At 41.2% G+C, this 20631-nt stretch overlaps 1 protein-coding gene across 1 annotated transcript; it reads right to left on the bottom strand.

Moving 5' to 3' along the window:
• Nucleotides 1-7829: 7829 nt before the first annotated feature.
• LOC139530244 (chloride channel CLIC-like protein 1) lies at nt 7830-13096 on the bottom strand. The gene is made up of 2 exons (XM_071326456.1): nt 10835-13096; nt 7830-10556 (listed from the first exon to the last, which is right to left on the bottom strand). Exons 1-2 carry the CDS (start codon nt 10970-10972, stop codon nt 10371-10373), a joined length of 324 nt encoding a protein of 107 aa, XP_071182557.1. The 5' UTR covers nt 10973-13096; the 3' UTR covers nt 7830-10370.
• Nucleotides 13097-20631: the final 7535 nt, after the last annotated feature.

The following is a 20631-nucleotide window of genomic DNA, read 5'->3' as shown; positions in this document are numbered from 1 at the left end:
AAGCTTCCCACAATAAGTTGGATGAATTTTGGCCCATTCCTCCTGACAGAGCTGGTGTAACTGAGTCAGGTTTGTAGGCCTCCTTGCTCGCATACGCTTTTTCAGTTCTGTCCACACATTTTCTATAGGTTTAAGGTCAGGGCTTTGTGATGGCCACCACACAATACCTTGACTTTGTTGTCCTTAAACCATTTTGCCACAACTTTGGAAGTATGCTTGGGGTCATTGTCAATTTGGAAGACCCATTTGCCACCAAGCTTTATCTTCCTGACTGATGTCTTGAGATTTTGCTTCAATATATCCACATAACTTTCCTGCCTCATGATGCCATCTATTTTGTGAAGTGCACCAGCCCCTCCTGCAGCAAAGCACCTCCACAACATGATGCTGCCACCCCCATGCTTCACGGTTGGAATGGTGTTCTTCGGCTTGCAAGCCCCCCCTTTTTCCTCCAAACATAATGATGGTCAATATGGCAAAACAGTTCTATTTTTGTTTCATCAGACCAGAGGACATTTCTCCAAAAAGTACGATCTTTGTCCCTATGTGCAGTTGCAAACCGTAGTCTGGCTTTATTTTATGGCGGTTTTGGAGCAGTGGCTTCTTCCTTGCTGAGCGGCCTTTCAGGTTATGTCGATATAGGACTCGTTTTACTGTGGATATAGATACTTTGTACCTGTTTCCTCCAGCATCTTCACAAGGTCCTTTTCTGTTGTTCTGGGATTGATTTGCACTTTTCGCACCAAAGTACGTTCATCTCTAGGAGACAGAACGCGTCTCCTTCCTGAGTGGTATGACGGCTGCGTGGTCCCATGGTGTTTATACTTGCGTACTATTGTTTGTACAGAGGGATGTGGTACCTTCAGGCATTTGGAAATTGCTCCCAAGGATGAACCAGACTTGTGGAGGTCTACCATTTTTTTCCTGAGGTTTTGGCTGATTTCTTTTGATTTTCCCATGATGTCAAGCAAAGAGGCACTGAGTTTGAAGGTAGGCCTTGAAATACATCCATATGTACACCTCCAATTGACTCAAATGATGTTAATTAGCCTATCAGAAGCTTCTAAAGCCGTGACATCATTTTATGGAATTTTCCAAGCTGTTTAAATGCACAGTCAACGTAGTGTATGTAAACTTCTGACCCACTGGAATTGTTATACAGTGAATTATAAGTGAAACAATCTGTCTGTAAAGAATTGTTGGAAACATTACTTGTGTCATGCACAAAGTAGATGTCCTAACCGACTTGCCAAAACTAGTTTGTTCACAAGAAATTTGTGGAGTGGTTGAAAAACGAGTTGTAATGACTCCAACCTAAGTGTATGTAAACTTCCGACTTCAACATTATATGTAAGTATTATTTGTAGTGTTGTACAGATAAGCCAGAGTCATTATCTTCAGACCTAACTCAAATCTGGCTGTGTCATTATGTCTTGGGGGAATTATTTATGACAGATAGGTGGCAAAGCTGCACTGAACAAAAATATAAATGCAACCTGTGAAGTGTTGGTCTCATGTTTCATGGGCTGAAATAAAATATCCCAGAAATGTTCTATACGCACAAAAAGCTTGTCTAAAATTTTGTGCAGAAATTAGTTTACATCCCTGTTAGTGAGCATTTGTCCTTTGCCAAGATAATCCATCCTGACAAGTGTGGCATATCAAGAAGCTGATTAAACAGCGTGATAATACACAGGTATACCTTGTACTGGGGACAATAAAAGGCCCCTCTAAAATGTGCAGCTTTGTCACACAACACAATGCCACAGTGGTCTCAAGTTTTGAGGAAGAGTGCAATTGGCATGCTGACTGCAGGAATGTCCACCAGAGCTGTTGCCATGCCAGAGAATTGAATGTTTCTTTCTCTACCATAAGCTGCCTCCAGCGTCGTTTTAGAGAATTTGGCAGTTCGTCCAACCGGCCTCACAACCGTAGACCACATGTAACCACGCAAGCCCAGGACCTCCACATCCGGCTTCTTCACCTGCGAGATCGTCTGGGGCAAGCCACCCGGACAGCTGATGAAACTGTAGGTTTGCACAAGCAAAGAATTTCTGCACAAACTGTCAGAATCATATCGGAAGCTCATCTGCATGCTCGTCGTCCTCACCAGGGTCCTAACCTGACTGTAGTTCGGCGTCGTAACCAACTTCAGTGGGCAAATGCTCACCTTCGATGGCCATAGGCACGCTGAAGAAGTGTGCTCTTCACTGATGAATCCTGGTTTCAACTGTACCAGGCAGATGGCAAACAGCGTATATGGCGTTGTGTGGGCTGTTGGTTTGCTGATGTCAACGCTGTGAACAGAGTGCCCCATGGTGGCAGTGGGGTTATAGCGTGTCCCAGTTCCCACCAATGTCTAGCAGCTTCGCACAGCCATTGAAGAGGAGTGGGACAACATGTCACAATCAACAGCCGGATCAACTCACACCAGATACTGACTGGTTTTCTGATCCATGCCCGTAACTGTTTTTTAAGGTATTTGTGGCCAACAGATGCATGTCTGTATTCCCAGTGTGAAATCCATAGATTAGGGCCTAATGAATTTATTTCAATTGACTGATTTCCTTATTTGAACTGTAATTCAGTAAAATCTTTGAAATTGTTGCATGTTGCGTTTATATTTTTTGTTCAGTGTATAAGGGGAGAAGATAGTGAGAAAAAGGACAGATTGGATCCTGAAAAAGTGACCACAATAACTACTAAGTAGGTTTTTGTTAATCGATTACAAATGTGCATTTGACAATGATATTTTCAAAAGAATATGACTTATAAATTACTTTTGTCATGCTAACTTCAATAATCTCCAAACTGCATGCAGAGACTGAAAAAGTTAAAAAATGTATTAAAAAAATGAATCCCCCATTACAGTGTTGGGAAAAATGTCAATTCAATTAATTGAAAATGTTAAAAGGATAGCTCACTTTTTGACACCTTATAGTTAGAAGGCTAACAAAAAAACCTATGGGGGTGATTGGGGCAATTAGACAAAGTTCAATGTTTGTGGCCAAATCCCCTCAATTTAATAGTGGCTATTTAAACAACTCTGAATCATGGATTACAATTTCTCCTGACTCATAGACTACTTTAGGGGTAAGGAGCCATCTGACTGACTATAAGGTGTATTTAACGCCCTGACCCCTATGTTTTCTTTATTATTTTGGTTAGGTCAGGGTGTGACGAGGGTGGGTATGCTTATTTTGTATTGTCTAGGGTTTTTTGTATGTCTAGGGCGTTGGTAAGTTTAGGCATATGTATGTCTATGGTGGCCTGAATTGGTTCCCAATCAGAGGCAGCTGTTTATCGTTGTCGCTGATTGGGGATCATATTTAGGTTGCAATTTTCTCTTGGGTATTTGTGGGTTCTTATTCTATGTTTAGTTGCCTGTCTGCACTAGCCATATTAGCTTCACGGTTCGTTTTGTTATTTTGTTCTGTGTTCATTCTTTAAATAAAGAAGAATGTACGCTTACCACGCTGCGCCTTGGTCTCCTCCCTATGAAGACCGTGACAGAAGAACCCACCATAAAAGGACCAAGCAGCGTGAAAAGGAGGAGCAGACAGCATGGACATGGGACGAGATTTTGGACGGTAAAGATCCTGGTCATGGGAGGAAATATTGGCAGGAGAGGATCGCCTACCATGGAGGCAGGTGGAGATAGCATGGGATGAACGGCGACGATATGAGGGGACAAGTTTAGCACGGAAGCCCGAGAGACAGCCCCAATACACGAGGAGATTGGCTGAGTCCGGTTGGAGACCTGAGCCAACTCCTCATGCTTACCATGGGGAGCGTGTGACTGGTCAGGCACCATGTTATGCAGAAATGCGCACGGTGTCTCCAGTTACCATTCATAGCCCAGTGCGATCTATTCCAGCTCCTCGCATTTGCCGGGCTAGATTGGGCATCCAGCCAGGATGCATTGAGCCAGCTCTACGTTCCAGATCTCCAATGCGTCTCCACGGCCTAGTGTATCCTGTGCCTCCTTCCCACACTCGCCCTGAGGTGCGTGTCCCCAGCCCGGTACCACCACTGCCGGAACCACGCACCAGGCCTCCAGTACGTCCTGTTCCTGCTCCTCGCACTCGCCCTGAGGTGCGTGTCCTCAGCCCGGTACCACCAGTTCCGGCACCACGCACCAGGCCTCCAGTGCACTTCAACAGTCCAGTACGGCCTGTGCCTCTTCCCCGCACTCTCTCTGAGGTGCGTGTCCTCAGCCCGGTACCACCAGTTCCGGCACCATGCATCAGGCTTCCAGTGCGCTTTCATAGTCCAGAGCTTCCGGCGACAGTACCCAGTCCAGAGCTTCCGGCGACAGTACCCAGGCCAGAGCTTCCGGCGACGTTTCACAGTCCGGAACAGTCAACGACGAGCCACAGTCCGGAACCTCCAACGACGGACCACAGTCCGGAACCTCCAACGACGGACCACAGTCCGGAACCTCCAACGACGGACCACAGTCCGGAACCTCCAACGACGGACCACAGTCCGGAACCTCCAACGACGGGCCACAGTCCGGAACCTCCAACGACGGGCCACAGTCCGGAACATCCTATGACGGGCCCCGGCCCGGGGCCTCCAGCGAAGGTCCCCGGCCCAGGGTCTCCAGCGACGGTCCCCGGCCCGGGGTCTCCAGCGAGGGTACCCGGTCCGGGGCCTCCGGCGATGATCCGCAGTCTGGAGCCTCTGGCGATGATCCACGGTCCGGATCTACATAGGCGGAGGGATCAGTGTAAAGAGGAGGGGCGGCGTCCAGAACCAGAGCCACCACCGAGGGTAGATGCCCACCCGGACCCTCCCCTATAAGTTCAGGTTTGCGGTCGGGAGTCCGCACCTTTGGGGGGGGGGGGGGGGGGTACTGTCACGCCCTGACCTTTAGTTATCTATGTTTTCTTTATTATTTTGGTTAGGTCAGGCTGTGACGAGGGTGGGTATGCTTGTTTTGTATTGTCTAGGGTTTTTTGTATGTCTAGGGGTGTTGGTAAGTCTAGGCATATGTATGTCTATGGTGGCCTGAATTGGTTCCCAATCAGAGGCAGCTGTTTATCGTTGTCTCTGACTGGGGATCATATTTAGGTTGCCATTTTCCCTTGGGTATTTGTGGGTTCTTATTCTATGTTTAGTTGCCTGTCTGCACTAGCCATATTAGCTTCACGGTTCATTTTGTTATTTTGTTCGTTTTGTTCAGTGTTCATTCTTTAAATAAAGAAGAATGTACGCTTACCACGCTGCGCCTTGGTCTCCTCCCTACGACGGCCGTGACGGTGTAAAAAAGTGAACTATCCCTCAATTGAATTTACAAATCAATCATTGCAAATAAGACATTAATGGTCAAGGATTTCTTATTATCTGAATCTGATAAGCTTTAGTAATTCTATATATGACCTCAAACCCAACCCCTAACTGTTCTATGTGCTCTTTATTTTATATTTGTTGCTTCCCCTCCACATATGCTGTCATGAAGCTTTTCCCGAATGCAACAAAGGGACAAGTGGGGACGGCTTAAAACAGTTAAATGGCTGAATTGAAAGCAATGAGAGAAAAAACGAGATGAATAGGATGAAATAAAAATGCTTTTGTTTTTTCTTTGTTCTAATGTTTTATTACCATGACTAAGAGTGTGCAAAGCTGTCAAGGCAAAGGGTGGCTATTTGAAGAATCTCAAATATAAAATATATTTTGATTTGTCTAACACTTTTTTGGTTACTACATTATTCCATATGTGTTATTTCATAGTTTTGATGTCTTCACTATTATTCTACAATGTAGAAAATAGTAAAAATAACGAAAAACCCTGGAATGAGTAGGTGAGTCCAAACTTTTGACTGGTAGATGAGCAACCCAGAACTGTGTGAGTGTGTTTGCCTCAAAAAGCATCTTGCTTCAATCAGTTTATTCCAGTTAAGACTCAAAATTATTATTGTATTTTAACAGCAACAGTTCCAACCTAGACTAGTTTAACAATAATTTCTACAGTAAGGTGTACAGTAGGCCTAATCATTTCTCATCTTCATCTGTACTGTTACTAGGGTTGCACTATCAGTAGCTAGCTTGCTTTGGCGAATGATAGCTATTAGCTGTGAACAAGGCCAAATGACAACAATGCCTTGCTAGCTAACTTACTTTTCCACTGTCGAAGCACTGTTTCCTGGAGCATTCTACCCTGTTCTGAAAGAACTCCCTGGGCTTACCATCATGCTGTGGATGTTTGGTCAGGACGTGTCGTTTCATTACTAAGAACTTCCCCACACAAAACACATTGTGGGCGCTCCTCGTTATAAGTTTGTATTAAAGAGAAACTCATCACTGTATATACGTTTCATGACAATTGAGCTCAGTCAGAACTTGTGGCTAGCATGAATCCATTTGATGACAGCAGTGAGTGATGGCGAGTGGGAATGACAAGTCAGTGGTAGACAGCGCATCATCTGCTGATGAACGACAGCGCTGCATCGCGTGTGTCGCGGAGTAATCTTCAAGCACACGGGCATCTCCCTCTCACATTCACGCAGCTGCCAAACTGAGCAGAGACCGTTGCTAAGCAGAGAGCGCACTTAGCCAAATCAATTCCTGTAATTAATAAAGTAATTTAAAATTTACTCTGACACATCGCGACCCAACATTAACAGGTCCGCGACCCACTTTGGATCGCGACCCATACTTTAAAAAAGGCTGGTCTAGAGTCCAAATTGGAGATTTTTGTTTCCAACCGCCATGTGAGACGTGGTGTGGGTGAACGGATGACCCTGCATGTGTATTTCCCACCGTAAAGCATGGAGGAGGAGGTGTTATGGTGTGGGGGTGCTTTGCTAGTGACACTGTCTGTGATTTATTTAGAATTGAAGGCACACTTACCCAGCATGGCTACCACAGCATTCTGCAGCAATACGCCAATGAGTAGGTGTGATAAAAAAAATTGACCAGTAGTGTATGTTGAAAATATGATATCACTGCCGGGCTAGATTGGGCATCAATTTGTGCCACTTGTGTAGCCTACCTGGAGCTAGCAAACTAATTTAATAAATAACCTATAACTTCAGTTTATAGTTGTTGTAGCCTTGGGTTATTATGCAATTATTAATTGCACATTTAGTTAATTAAATTGGAAATGATCAAAGCTCTATCGCAATTGCCAAGCACTTGTTAGAATGCATTTGATGGACAGTAACAGTAGTGTCACGCCCTGACCTTAGATATCACTGTTTTTCTAGATATTTTGGTTAGGTCAGGGTGTGACTAGGGTGGTTAGGCTAGTTTTTGTATGTCTAGAGTTTTTGTATGTCTAGGGGTTTTTGTATGTCTATGTTGTTCTGATATGGTTCCCAATCAGAGACAGCTGTTTATCGTTGTCTCTGATTGGGGATCATATTTAGGTAGCCATTTTCCTCATTTGTGTTGTGGGATCTTGTCTATGTATAGTTGCCTTAGTGCACATCAGTAGCGTTTCGTTTGGTTGTTTGTTGTTTTGTTAGGTGAGTTTCAGTTTATTAAAATTATGTGGAAAATTATGACCCCATTCTCAGTAACCTATTCCAGCAGGCATTTGGGAAAAACAAGCACACCTTACCTTGAAATCGCCTTGCTATTCATGTTGAATAAATTAGTCTGTTAATTTGAACTAAGCAAGCTTCTAAATAGTTCAGTTCACATATTGCCTGCATCTTGTCTAGGCTACTGTAAACTATCTGAAATGAGATGTAGACCTATCAGGGGCTATAGGCTATCTGCCTTTATCTAAGCAAACCATGGAAAAATTGAATTACAATCATAAACCCAGTGTAACGGTGGTCCTCCTCCTCTTCAACCGAAAAGGAGGAGTATTGAGGGAACCAAGGCGCAGCGGGTTGTGAACACATAATATTTATTAAAGACAAGACGAAAACACGAACTTCACTATAAACTAACAAAACAACAAACGGAGTAGACAGACCTGAACGACGAACTTACATAAAACACGAGAACGCACGAACAGGGAAAATAGCCTACACATAAAATGACGTTGTACAACACAAACCGAACAGTCCCGTATGGTGCGACAAAAACTGACACAGGAGACAACCACCCACAACGAACACTGTGAAACAACCTACCTAAATATGACTCTCAATTAGAGGAACGCCAAACACCTGCCTCTAATTGAGAGCCATACCAGGCAACCCTTAAACAAACATAGAAACAGACAACATAGAATGCCCACCCAAACTCACGTCCTGACCAACTAACACATACAACAAACTAACAGAAATAGGTCAGGAACGTGACACCCAGATTTTAGTCTGTAGCCTATGCCTATTGAAATGACAAGTCAATCTCGCAAATGGGCCATTTATAAATGTTTATAGTCTTAACAATTGTCAAATAACATCACAATTGCGAGAAAATAGCCTAACATTCGTTTTTTTGTTCGTCCAAGTGTTTCTTGCTCAGAGATTGAGATCCTCTGTACAACTTTTATCACTCAAACTCTCCTGTCGGATTTACTACAGTTATGCACTAGCACAAAGGTGATTTATTTACAAGTATAAACCTGGTTCGAGCCTTCAATGCTGATTGGCGGAAAGCCGTGGTATATCAGACCATATACCATGGGTATGACAAAACATAACTTTTTACTGTCCCAATTACGTTGGCAACCAGTTTATAATAACAATAAGGTCCCCTAGGGGTTTGTGGTATATGGCCAATATACCAAGGCTAACGGCTTTATCCAGGCACTCCGCGTTGCGTCGTGCTTAAGAACAGCCCTTAGCCGTGGTATATTGGCCATATACCATATCCCCTTGTGCCTTATTAATTAATCATAGGAGTCAAACGAGTTAAATCGACATCCATTGATGGAAAATTATCTTGGGAGTTTAATAAGGGCAAAATATATTTTCTCTTGCCACATATTCAAATTCCTACATTATATCATGTCATAGCTTGTAATAATTATTATTTTGAGGAAACACACATTTAGCTTCTAACGTCATTACAATATACTATGATATTCCTTCTTTAATTGACTCGATAACATTATGGGAAAAGGGTTTATTGTATAAATATGGCAACTCTTCTCGTTGTGAAAAAAAAATTGGGCGAGTTTTCAGGCCTTTGGATATTTTAGCTTGACCTAGCAACAACAGCCGAGTGGCTACCCCAAACTGCATGATAACAGTGCCTAAAACTAGTTGATTCATCACCACGGACATTTTCTGTAGAGTATTTGGCTGCTCCAACAAGGCAGGAAAGGCAATGGGAAAAAATATGTTTACAGATTCCCCGCAACAATGAAACACCATTGGTGACACTGTAAGAAAAGCAAAGAAACCTTTTTGGCTGTCAAGACCTGAACCTAGACAGCTGTTGGTAATGGGGCTGCTATGATCATTTCATCACTAGTAAATGAAGTCTGATCGATTTCGAGTTTAGCTGTTAAGCTAACCAGGTGTAACAACAACACTTAAATTAGCTATTAAGATAGACTACAAACTATCAATTAGCATGTGTCGCGTAAGTTTTGGGGAAGCTATTTTTCACCATAAAAATTCACCTTTATAACAAAGGATTGCATGCCTCTATCATTGTATTTGCAGACTAATGTAAACCTACTATTCCTAATGTGATATAGATTGGATTATTTGTGCTATTAATAAACGCGTAGATGCATAGGTTTATAGGCTATATCAGAGACATTTCCTTTGCACGGGAAAAATGTACCATTGATAAACATTTCTTGCAATTCTACCAGTGGAGGCTCCTCAGAGGAGGAAGGGAAGGACCATCCTCCTCAGTGAATTTCATACAAATTTAAATTGTAAAACATTTTAAAAGTTATACTTTCTAGATAAAACTATACTAAATATAATCATGTCACCAAATAACTGATTAAAACACACAATTTTGCAAAGAAGGTCTACAGCACTCTGTAGGGTAGCAACATGGTGTAGTTGGAGGACAGCTAGCTATATATATATATATATATATATATATAGTCGTAAGCACCTTTTTTTAGGGGGGGTGACTCAGCTTTTGGACAGCTTGGCTGTCAGCTTCCCCTTATTTGATTTGACTTCAGCTGGAGAGGGTTAAGCTTCTTGTGAGTCATTGCCTTCAGTTGTGGCTCCAGCTACAACTGGTTCTTGCAGTACCTCTTCCTGGATGTCGGTATTATCCTCTACCGTTAGAGGGTCGATATGCTCTGCGATGGAGCAACCCTCCGGCCGCACACCGTCGGGGAAACGCTCCCACCACTCCGAGATGATCTCGTCCTTGCTGTACCGCCGGTCGGCATTCCTCAGGGTGTCTACGTACGTCCTGGTCGGCTCCTCCCACGCCCTGTGGTGGGGGCTCCTCCGGTGGACATAGGTCCTGCCCTGGTCCTGAGCCCGCTAGTTGGCTGCTGGTCCTAGTCGGCGTCTGAGCGGGGGAGGGGAGCGTTGAGGGGCATCCCCCCTGCGAGTGGGTTGTGGTCTGTCCCTCTTAGACAGGTCTGGGGTGTCGCTGGGCCCACCGACACGCAGCAGTCTGGATATGCCGTGCTGGATGGCGGCCTGGGCGCTGCTGTACACAAAGACCTGAGGAAGATAAGGAATATATTTACTGCTTCAAGGACAGGCAGGAAACTGGCTACGGAAACAGTATGACTGCTGTGTGAGTCAGGATTGGGGTCAATTCCATTTCAGTACAGGAAGTAAATCTACATTCTCATTCAAGAATTGAAAATTGACATTTATTTTCAGAAATAATTGAACACCAATTCGCTTCCTGAATTGACAGAATTTAAATGGAATTGACCCTAGACCTTGTGACAGTGTGTTTCTTTGATTGTGTTATTATTTGTGTGTGTCCTTACCAGGATGGAGAGCATGATGGTGAGGAGCACAGGGATCTGCAGGGTGACTGGTATGTCCTTGAGGAAGGCTCGTAGGAACTGGCTGATCCCCTGGCCAAAGTGCTTCAGAGGTTCTGTGAAGAAGGTGGTGATGGTCATAGTGATAGCCTTCAGAGACAGAGAGATAATACATTATCACACTGCATCCTACAGGTCCAGGAAAAATGCTAAATGTTACACATTTAGTTTAGTCAATTCCATTTCAAGTTTTTCATAATGCTCACAGGGCAATCATAGACACTGGATTAGATTGATATTGCATTGTTAAAAAGACAGTATATATTTTTTGTTACAAGTTAAAAACATGGCAATACGTACATATACATTTGGGCTTACTCAAATAGTTCTGTTAAGTTTCAAGAGTAAGGTATGGGTGACTATCTTTCGGTCCTGGCCTGTGGAATAGGTTAGGGTCAATTCCATTTCAATGCTGTCATTTCCAGAAGTAGACTGAAAACTGGAATGTCAGTTTACTTCCTGAATTGACTGAATGGAATTTGACTTTCCCTGGTCGCCAAAAATAGGTTAGTTGGTGGTACAAGAAGGATGGAGTTGACCATGAGGACTTCGTAGTGCATCCTACAGGGAGCGTCTTGGAGAGTCATGGCACCTCTGTACCAATCTGGGGTACAGGCAGGGAGGAGTAAACAGAAGGCTTCACAACAACATAAACCAATGTGCATTTCCACAGTAAACTTACTGCAACAAAACGGTAAAAATGTGAAAGCCAGAAAAGAGGAGTGAGAAGTATTGTGTATTTTATTGTATCGTCATGCACCAACGATTATGAAACAATCACGCATCAATTATATGTACTTTCGCATATATTTTTGAGATGAGGAAAATCGGACACCCCTGTGGAAAGATATGTGATGCCAAGCTCAGGTGTTATTTTTCCATTATCTCACCCTTCAAGTTATCCCACCAGTCAATTTTCTTCCTCCCAGTGCATTTTGCATCGATGCCCTCCATCTTTCCATTTTGTTTTGGTGCTCGGCAAAGGCAATCTGACTGGTTGAGAAAATCCAATAACAGATATGGTGAATTAACATTGTGTATTTTGTGTGCTGGAGGCTGGTCTAGTGGTAGTGCTGCCATTCCCGGGACCACACGCACACAGTTAGAACCCCGTTACTAACACTGCTTTTATCCCTCATCCATCTCACACAAAAAATAACCTGTGATAGTCAAACTCTCCTGGTAAGACTTAGATATTTCTCAAGACATTCCTTGGTGATGTTCCTGTAGTTGGCTTTGAGTTTTGAAGAATAGAGATGGAATATTTAGAAATACCTTAAATAGCATAGTGCAACTTCCTTACCTGCTTATAAACCCCCACAAAAACATTCTTTGCAGTGACCTGAAATATTGTTGTAGTGTTTAACCTAAATGTTTTGCCTCGAAGAACATAAACCAATCCCGAATCAGGAAAACCCTACACGGAAGGTTGCCAGAATGGCCACTCTGGCAGTAAAGAAGGAACTTTGTACCTTTTCTTTCAGATAATTATATTAATTTACTAATAAACATAGAGCACCAGACAGACAGTAAGGGGTAATTAGCATGTGAAAATTTTACAAAATACATGAAAGTGTGAATATTGGCAATTTACCTTGTAGAGATAGAACCAATTCCAGACCAGACCGATGAGAAAGCAATGGCAAAGATTTGCTTGAACCTTTAAATAATTGCAATGGCAGTGAGAAATATTCCTGACGCTGCAATGTCAATGAGTGGAACCAATTCTGTCTCGTTTGTCTTGCCTTGAGTGTAAATGACTGTGCTCTGAATCAGATTGGTTTAGTTACAGTGCCAGTCAATAGTTTGGACACACCTACTCATTCTATTTTCTACATTGTAGAATAATAGTGAAGACATCAAAACTATGAAATAACACATATGGAATCATGTAGTAACCAAAAAAAGTGTTAAACAAATCAAAATATATTTTATATTTGAGATTCTTCAGAGTAGCGACCCTTTGCCTTGATGACAGCTTTGTACACTCTTGGCATTCTCTCAACCAGCTTCATGAGGTAGTCACCTGGAATGCATTTCAATTAATTTCAATTAATTTCCTCCAGCATCTTCAAGGTCCTTTTCTGTTGTTCTGGGATTGATTTGCACTTTTCGCACCAAAGTATGTTCATCTCTAGGAGACAGAACGCGTCTCCTTCCTGAGCGGTATGACGGCTGCGTGGTCCCATGGTGTTTATACTTGCGTACTATTATTTGTACCGATGAACGTGGTACCTTCAGGTGTTTGGAAATTCCTCCCAAGGATGAAACAGACTTGTGGAGGTCTACAACTTTTTTTCTGAGGTCTTGGCTGATTCCTTTTGATTTTCCCATGATGTCAAACAAAAAGGCACTGAGTTTGAAGGTAGAAATATATCCACAGGTACACCTCCAATTGACTCAAATGATGTCAATTAGCCTACCAGAAGCTTCTAAAGCCATGCCATCAATTTCTGGAATTTTCCAAGCTGTTTAAAGGCACAGTCAACTTAGTGTATGTAAACTTCTGACCCACTGGAATTGTGATACAGTGATTTTTAAGTGAAATAATCAGTCTGTAAACAATTGTTGGAAAAATTACTTGTGTCATGCACAAAGTAGATGTCCTAACCGACTTCCCAAAACTACAGTTTGTTAACAAGAAATGTGTGGAATGGTTGAAAAACAAGTTTTAATGACTCCAACGTGAAGTGTATGTAAACTTTCGACTTCAACTGTATATGCACTTGGCATACAGACAGCATACTACATTCCAAAGTGGTAACATACATTTACAAGGTGGGTAAGATACAGTGAGGAATTGTTTTACATAAAGAGAATCAGTGCATAGATTGAAACCATACCAGGCTAACTTTTTCTATCTCTTTCAGAAGTTTGGTGAGGAATCGCTTGAACACTGGGTTGCACGATGGCTGCTGTGCAACCCTTGTAATCTTCTTCGTATGCTCCTCAATTTAAAAAAAAATTAAGGAAAGTTACAGACGATCACACGCCATCTATTTGCCACGGTTTCATAAATATAAATTTGACGTTTAAAATACGTTTCCAACACTCAACACGAACCTCTCTTTGTAACCCTTCCACTTTGTTGTTACACTCCGTTACGTCCACTTGATCTGAGTCCCGCATGTATTCCCTTCTCTTGGTGGGCACATTAGGGTAATTACTTGCCTGTGAAGATGACTTTCATTTAGTTTTCCGATTAGATTAATATCACGATACAAGGCAGTATTCGTCATGCTTGGTGTATTTTCACACTTCATGATTTTGTTTCATATACTGTAATAGGAAACATGACGAAGAAAAACAACAACAAAGCAATATTATAATTATTTCAAGTGATGGCACTGTCATGGCACGGAAAGATGCATTACACAGCTGCTTGTACTGTACCTCCGGGCTTTCTCATGGACTTTATGATTGGATCGTAGTTCTATACGGATTAATCTATTCGTCATCGTCCATCTGCCCTTGAACAACCAGCAACGGGGATGGTATGCGTCCTGACAGCACTTGTTGACATCTTCATGTTAATTAACATGGCTAACATGCTACAGAGAACTCGGGGTTCATGAAGCAGAAACAGACATCCTCAATAAACCCTACAGAGCAATAACGTCAATTACAAATAGCTGCACATTTTCTTCGAGCTGAGCCGGTGTGACGAGATAACTCGATCCGTTGGAATACGACAATATGAGCGCTTATTTCAGAGAGCGCTCCGTAAGCCACGCCCCAGTAGGCAGAGCTAGGCTTGGGACTCGTTTAAATATGATAAAAAAGCCTCATATTTTACAGTGGGTCTGTCTGCTATGGTTCTGTGTAGCCTAGTTATGCTAATATATTTGAGCCCAGTGTATTGCAGTTTATTTCGTCTTTGACTTAAGTCAAATATATTTGAGTAGTAAACAGGGAACCAACAACGAGTCCCAGACAGTTCGCAATAGAACATACCCGAGGTGGCATCGTTTATTAGGCTAACGTTACCTAAATAATTGGTTACCTATTTGAGACTGGATTATAGAAGCGAATGTCATCTATTAATTTACTTTTATAGCATTTATAAGGAGAAGCCATATCAGCCATTGAAACTAATTGTTCTCACTTTGTAATAGAACCTTCATATTTTTCTGCCTGGCTGTGGGGCTCTTTACCTGCATTAATAAGATGTTCTTGTGATCACAACAAAACTACTTATTTTGCTCAAATAGAGATATAAATGGTGTTTTCTTTGAAAAAAATGGCCTGGCTGAGAATTGAACATTCAGTTTTCTGCCTGAGTGTGGCGCTGTTTACTGCAATTCTCTGGATTATTTTGTGACCAGAACAAAACCATTTCTTGTACTCAACTAGAGATTTAAATAAATAGTGTTTCTTTAAAAAACACTGGAGATTTAATGATAACTGAATTGACTCAGACAAGTAACATAAGTAGGCCTACAGTATCACAGTGAGATCAAACAGGTGTGCCCTGATGCTATTGAACTGCGACTGAGTAAACCCTGGCCTGACACCTGGACGGTATGGCTGTTGAACAAGTTGAGACTAAAGTACTTGGTGTTACCTTAGATTGTAAACTGTAATGGTCAAAACATATAGATTCTATGGTTGTAAAGATGTGGAGAGGTTTGTCTGTAATAAAGAGATGCTCTGCTTTTTGCACCACACTCCCCAAAGCAAGTCCTGCAGGCTCTAGTTTTATCTCATCTTGATTATTGTCCAGTCATATGGTCAAGTGCTGCAAAGAAAGACCTAGTTAAGCTGCAGCTGGTCAAGAACAGAGTCGCACGTCTTGCTCTTCATTGTATTCAGAGGACTAATATTAATACGTGCATGGCAGTCCCTCTTGGCTAAGAGTTGAGGAAAGACACTGCGTCACTTCTTATTTATATAAGAAACATTGGTTTGAAAATTCCAAATTGTTTGCATAGTCAACTTACACACACACACTTACCCCACCAGACATGCCACCAGGGGTCTTTTCACAGTCCCCAGTTCCAGAACAAATTCATGGAAACGTACAGTACTATACAGAACCATGAGTGCATAGAACTCCCTTCCATCTTATATAGCGCAAGTGAACAGCAAACCTGGTTTAAATAAACACCTCACGGCACAACGCCATTCCCCTATCTGACCTACATGTGTAACTGATATATGTACACACACACACTACATGTTAATGTTTTTAAATGTATGTAAATTGTAAAGTCTTTTGTCTGTCATGTATTTTTGTTATATGTCAGACCCCAGTAAGACTAGCTGTCGCCATAGGCGTCGGCTAATGGGGGTCCTAATAAATCAAAAATTACTGAGAAAGTACCTCAGCCATAGGGAAATCATTGGGGAAAGAAGTCACACTTCCAGTTTGCACAAATCTCTATTTGATTTGCTGTAATACAGAGATAACGTGTAAAAGCATACATTCAATCTCACAATGTCTTCATTGCGTTTTAATTGAAAATGAAGCAGTCTTCCTTTATTCACTATTTCAATAAGGAAAGGGCAATACCAGTATTAATGGCCAGCAGGCTCAGAATATATCCATAATGACTATACAGAAAGTACTGGCAGTTAAAGACCATATGGACAGATGGCTTTTCATGAAGTCATATGGTCAGTGGCGATTTTAGCATGTAAATCTTGGTGTGGCAAACTCCACACGTTTTGGGGGGATGCATGCGAGCAAAGCCTCTACACAACACAACACTAACCAACACATTATTTGCACTATAACAGTGACAAACAGTTGCCCACAAACTGTTAGGGCCTACATAAAGCTGTCCAAACAGCAGAGCTTTCTTTTCAGCACCGTGGCGTGAATCTTTACTACTGCTACACCTGGCCATCAGCGGAGCCTTGTCTAGCAGTGAAACAGTTCATTCAGCCTCGTTCACTGCCTTTAAAAAAAACATAGCTGATATGGGTGACTTGCTTAAACAAATGTGGTTTCTACAGACAGTTGAGATGTACAAACGATGGCATAAGGGGACAAAAAGAGGTAATCTGTAATTTCGATTAAGAAATTAATGAGCAAGCTAGGACGAACGTAGAATTCAGAACATGGGCCATTTTTACAGTATACTCCCTGTATACCAAGTCAGAACCATAGGATAAATAAAGGGGGCATATCAGCAGACAATGAAAGACATTTCTCTTAAACAGGCTATAGGCTAAATGTGCACCACCAAGTCAGAACAGTAGGCTAAATTATGAGGTGAAAAGGGAGCAAATTATTAGGGTGAGGTACATGGGCTACTAACAGCTTACTACACAAGATACACTTAGTATTACTTTCTTAGCTACAGTATAAATATCTCCCTGGCATATTACATAATTTATGCAGCAGCATACAATAAATGTTTGATCTCACCTTGTTGTGCTGTGCTCACTTTAACAGGAATGTGGCACGATGTCAACATTTGTGGGCAAAGTTTTCAGTTGTTTTGAACGCGGCAGAAGTCAGATTGACAGCATGAATGTTTATATTTTAAGCTTGGAAAAGAGCCCATTAAACCCAGACTTGGACCACACATCCACTCCACTGAATAGCAGGCTAGTGATTGCTTTGCAACCCTTGCAGTTAGCCACTGATTCCTTCCAAAGCATAATGTCTATATATGTCCAATGGCCGATTAGCACCGATACGTTTTTATCTATAATTTGTCTTCATATGACAAGGATTGAAAAGGATTTGCCAGAAGATTGTCGAAGTGATTCATGATGATGACTGCTTGTCTAACTAGCTAGCTAAGATTTTGAAAGAATGTTGTTGACATGATCAGTCCCATCAAAGCTACGGTAGATATAATGTGATTTTACGAAAATCAGGGATGTAAACAAATTAGTGTACAAAATTTGAGAGAAATTTTCTGGGATCTTTAATTTCAGCTCATGAAACATGGGACCAAATCTTTACATGTTATTTATATTTTTGTTCTAGATTTGTTAAACAACAGTTTTATATTTTTACTAAATTAATGCAACAGGTTGAAATTATTAGATTACTAGAAAGGGGTTACGGGTTTGCTTATGTTTATATTAGATTTCGATTTATATTCGATTTCACTTAATGAAACACTGTAGTATCTGATGTATTTTGAGTAGGATTCTTCCTTCCAGGACTGATGGAAGTCTCCTACGGTATGTATGTTAAGGGAGATGTAGGAGATCACGTCTCAAACAACTTTTTATTAAATGCCTGGGATCAAGTATCACTGATTCCTTATGCTGAGAAATGTATGACATTTGCGGCAGAAAAAAAGTATTACATTTAGAGGGGTAACAGGAACAATCTAAGGCGAAACAGCTATTACATACTTTGTTGGACATTGGTGTAGTAACGATAACAGGATAATTGTATATGGTTATGGAAAAGAGAGACCAGTCATATAATATAATATGGGAATGAATTGTTAGACTCGGTGGCGAGATACATGTTGCCGTGTCTAAGGGTAGCACATGCTAAATTAAGCGCACGTAAACTTTGGGATAGATTACAACAAACGATTCATGATTTGAGGGAGTACAGTGGACTTATCATTATGATCAGGTTTTGTTTGTAGTTAAAACTTTTGGGTTGCTGAATCGGTGTAGTATAGTGAATGCTAACTAAATGTTGTAGTTTTTTTCTCGGGAAAATGGGGGTTTCATTGTCTCTCTTTGAAATGTTTCCCGGGGCTGTGGTCTTGGGAAGAGCAGTAAGTGAGATTAAGGCCGTAAACTACCAAATGAAAAAATGCCTTGCCATTTTTGTTTGTTTTTACTTTAAGGTTTGCAAATACCCACACACAACACACTTGTTATGACATTTTGTTGTTGTTTTTAAATTACTATGTTTGATTTGTGTGTTCTATTTCCTTTGGGTTCAGTGAGTTTTCCATTTGTCTTAGTGCCAAGGTATCTTAAAGGGACACACACATACATGGAATTTTCGGGAAGTTTCTATTTTCTGAGTTTTAATTAAACACGTTGTAAGGTTCTGTGTTTATTTTCTTAGTCAACCTTGTGTTGTGTTCTTGAACGTAGCCCTGTCTTTCATTTTTGTTCATTGATTTCACCTGTGTTAGTTACTCACCTGGTCTCATCAGCTCCTTATTTAGTTCAGTTCATTCTGTTTGTTCCTTTGTTAGGTATTGTTTGTTTTGACTCTACTAAGCCTTTTCCTAGCTTGTTTGTAAGAACCAGTTATAGTTTTCAGTCCTAGTTTTGATTCACCTGCCTGTTTGCCTCCCTGTGTATGACCATTGCCTGCCTGTGACCACGATTCAAGCCTTCTGCGAAGGCGAATTAAACACCTGCCACACTCTGCATGTGAATCTACACCTTTTTCTCCCTGAGTATTCATTACACATGTGCATTCTTTTGATAAAGAAATGTACTGGAAACCTGGGATACGACATGTATGAAATGTTTGACTGTTTTTCATTAATTTGTCTAATATATTAAAAAACACTTCTTTGAAGGGTTTGTATGACCTCTGTCCTGACTTTGGAGTGTGGTTTGATCACCCTCATTGGAAAGCCATTTGGATAATGAATTTAAGGTCATTTGTAGTACTGATTTGAAGGTAATTTGTAATATTGATAATTATGATGAAGTTTATAGTTCTGAGCCATATTTGTGATTTGGACCAATGTGAAGGAGAGGACTTTGCCTTTGACTAAGGGTAGTGTCACGTTCTGACCTTAGTTCCTTTTTTATGTCTTTATTTTAGGTTGGTCAGGGCGTGAGTTGGGGTGGGCATTCTATGTTGTTTTTCTATGTTTTGGTCTGTACGTTATATTTCTATGTGTTTGGCCTAGTATGGTTCTCAATCAGAGGCAGGTGTCGATCGTTGTCTCTGATTGAGAATCATACTTAGGTAGCCTGTTTTCCCACTATGGGTTGTGGGTAGTTATTTTTCATTTCAGTGTTTGCACCATATGGGACTGTGTCGGTTTTCATTTATTCTCTTGTTCTTTTTTTTGTATTTTGTATTCATTCTCGATTAAACGATATTATGGATACGTACCACGCTGCATTTTGGTCCTCCTCTCCTTCCACCAACGAAAGCCGTTACAGGTAGGCTGTTTTAAGTCTATTTTCCTATGACCGTATGGGTACAATTATTTTTCTTTAAGGAGTTATTAACGGTAGTGATTCTAATTGGATTTTGTCATTTGAAATAATTTTGTTTTATTTTTTGACCAGTGGTAGTGTTTTTTATTTTATTTATTTTTTACAGATTACCCACATGGGGAGTTGTGTCAAAATGGGGGAGGTAACAGTCCTCTGAGATTTTGGCTTGAAGTTTACATGCCTTGAGTGAAATGTGAAGGAGTGTATTGTTGTGTTGTTTGTTCTGTTTTGATACAGATCTCACAAATTAGGTTTGCTGGATTGTTGGGATTTCTCCCAATGGGTTATAGGTCTAACTTCCTGATCCTGTGGCTCTGCGATGAAGTTGACAGTGATGTGGAGTATATGCCAATTTGAAAAAAAAAAAATTCAATAGAATGTGTTGTTATTCTCTTTGACATATGTTTAGATACTGGTATTAAAAATAATTGATAAGTAATAATTTATTATATAGTTATAATTATAATACTTGTCTGGATTTCCTGACTCAAAAATTAACTGAACTAACCTTGAGAGGTCAGATCAGAACAAAAGATTATCATGAAAGGTGACGTCAGTCGGTGTCTTAATGCATGGAAGAAATAATTGGACCGAACAGTGTGTGTACCTCAAAACCCCCT

The sequence above is a fragment of the Salvelinus alpinus genome, chromosome 9 (assembly GCF_045679555.1).
Source record: "Salvelinus alpinus chromosome 9, SLU_Salpinus.1, whole genome shotgun sequence".
NCBI lineage: Eukaryota > Metazoa > Chordata > Actinopteri > Salmoniformes > Salmonidae > Salvelinus > Salvelinus alpinus.
The sequence above is the reverse complement of the archived record's forward strand: the minus strand, read 5'-3'. Positions and strand labels throughout refer to the sequence as shown.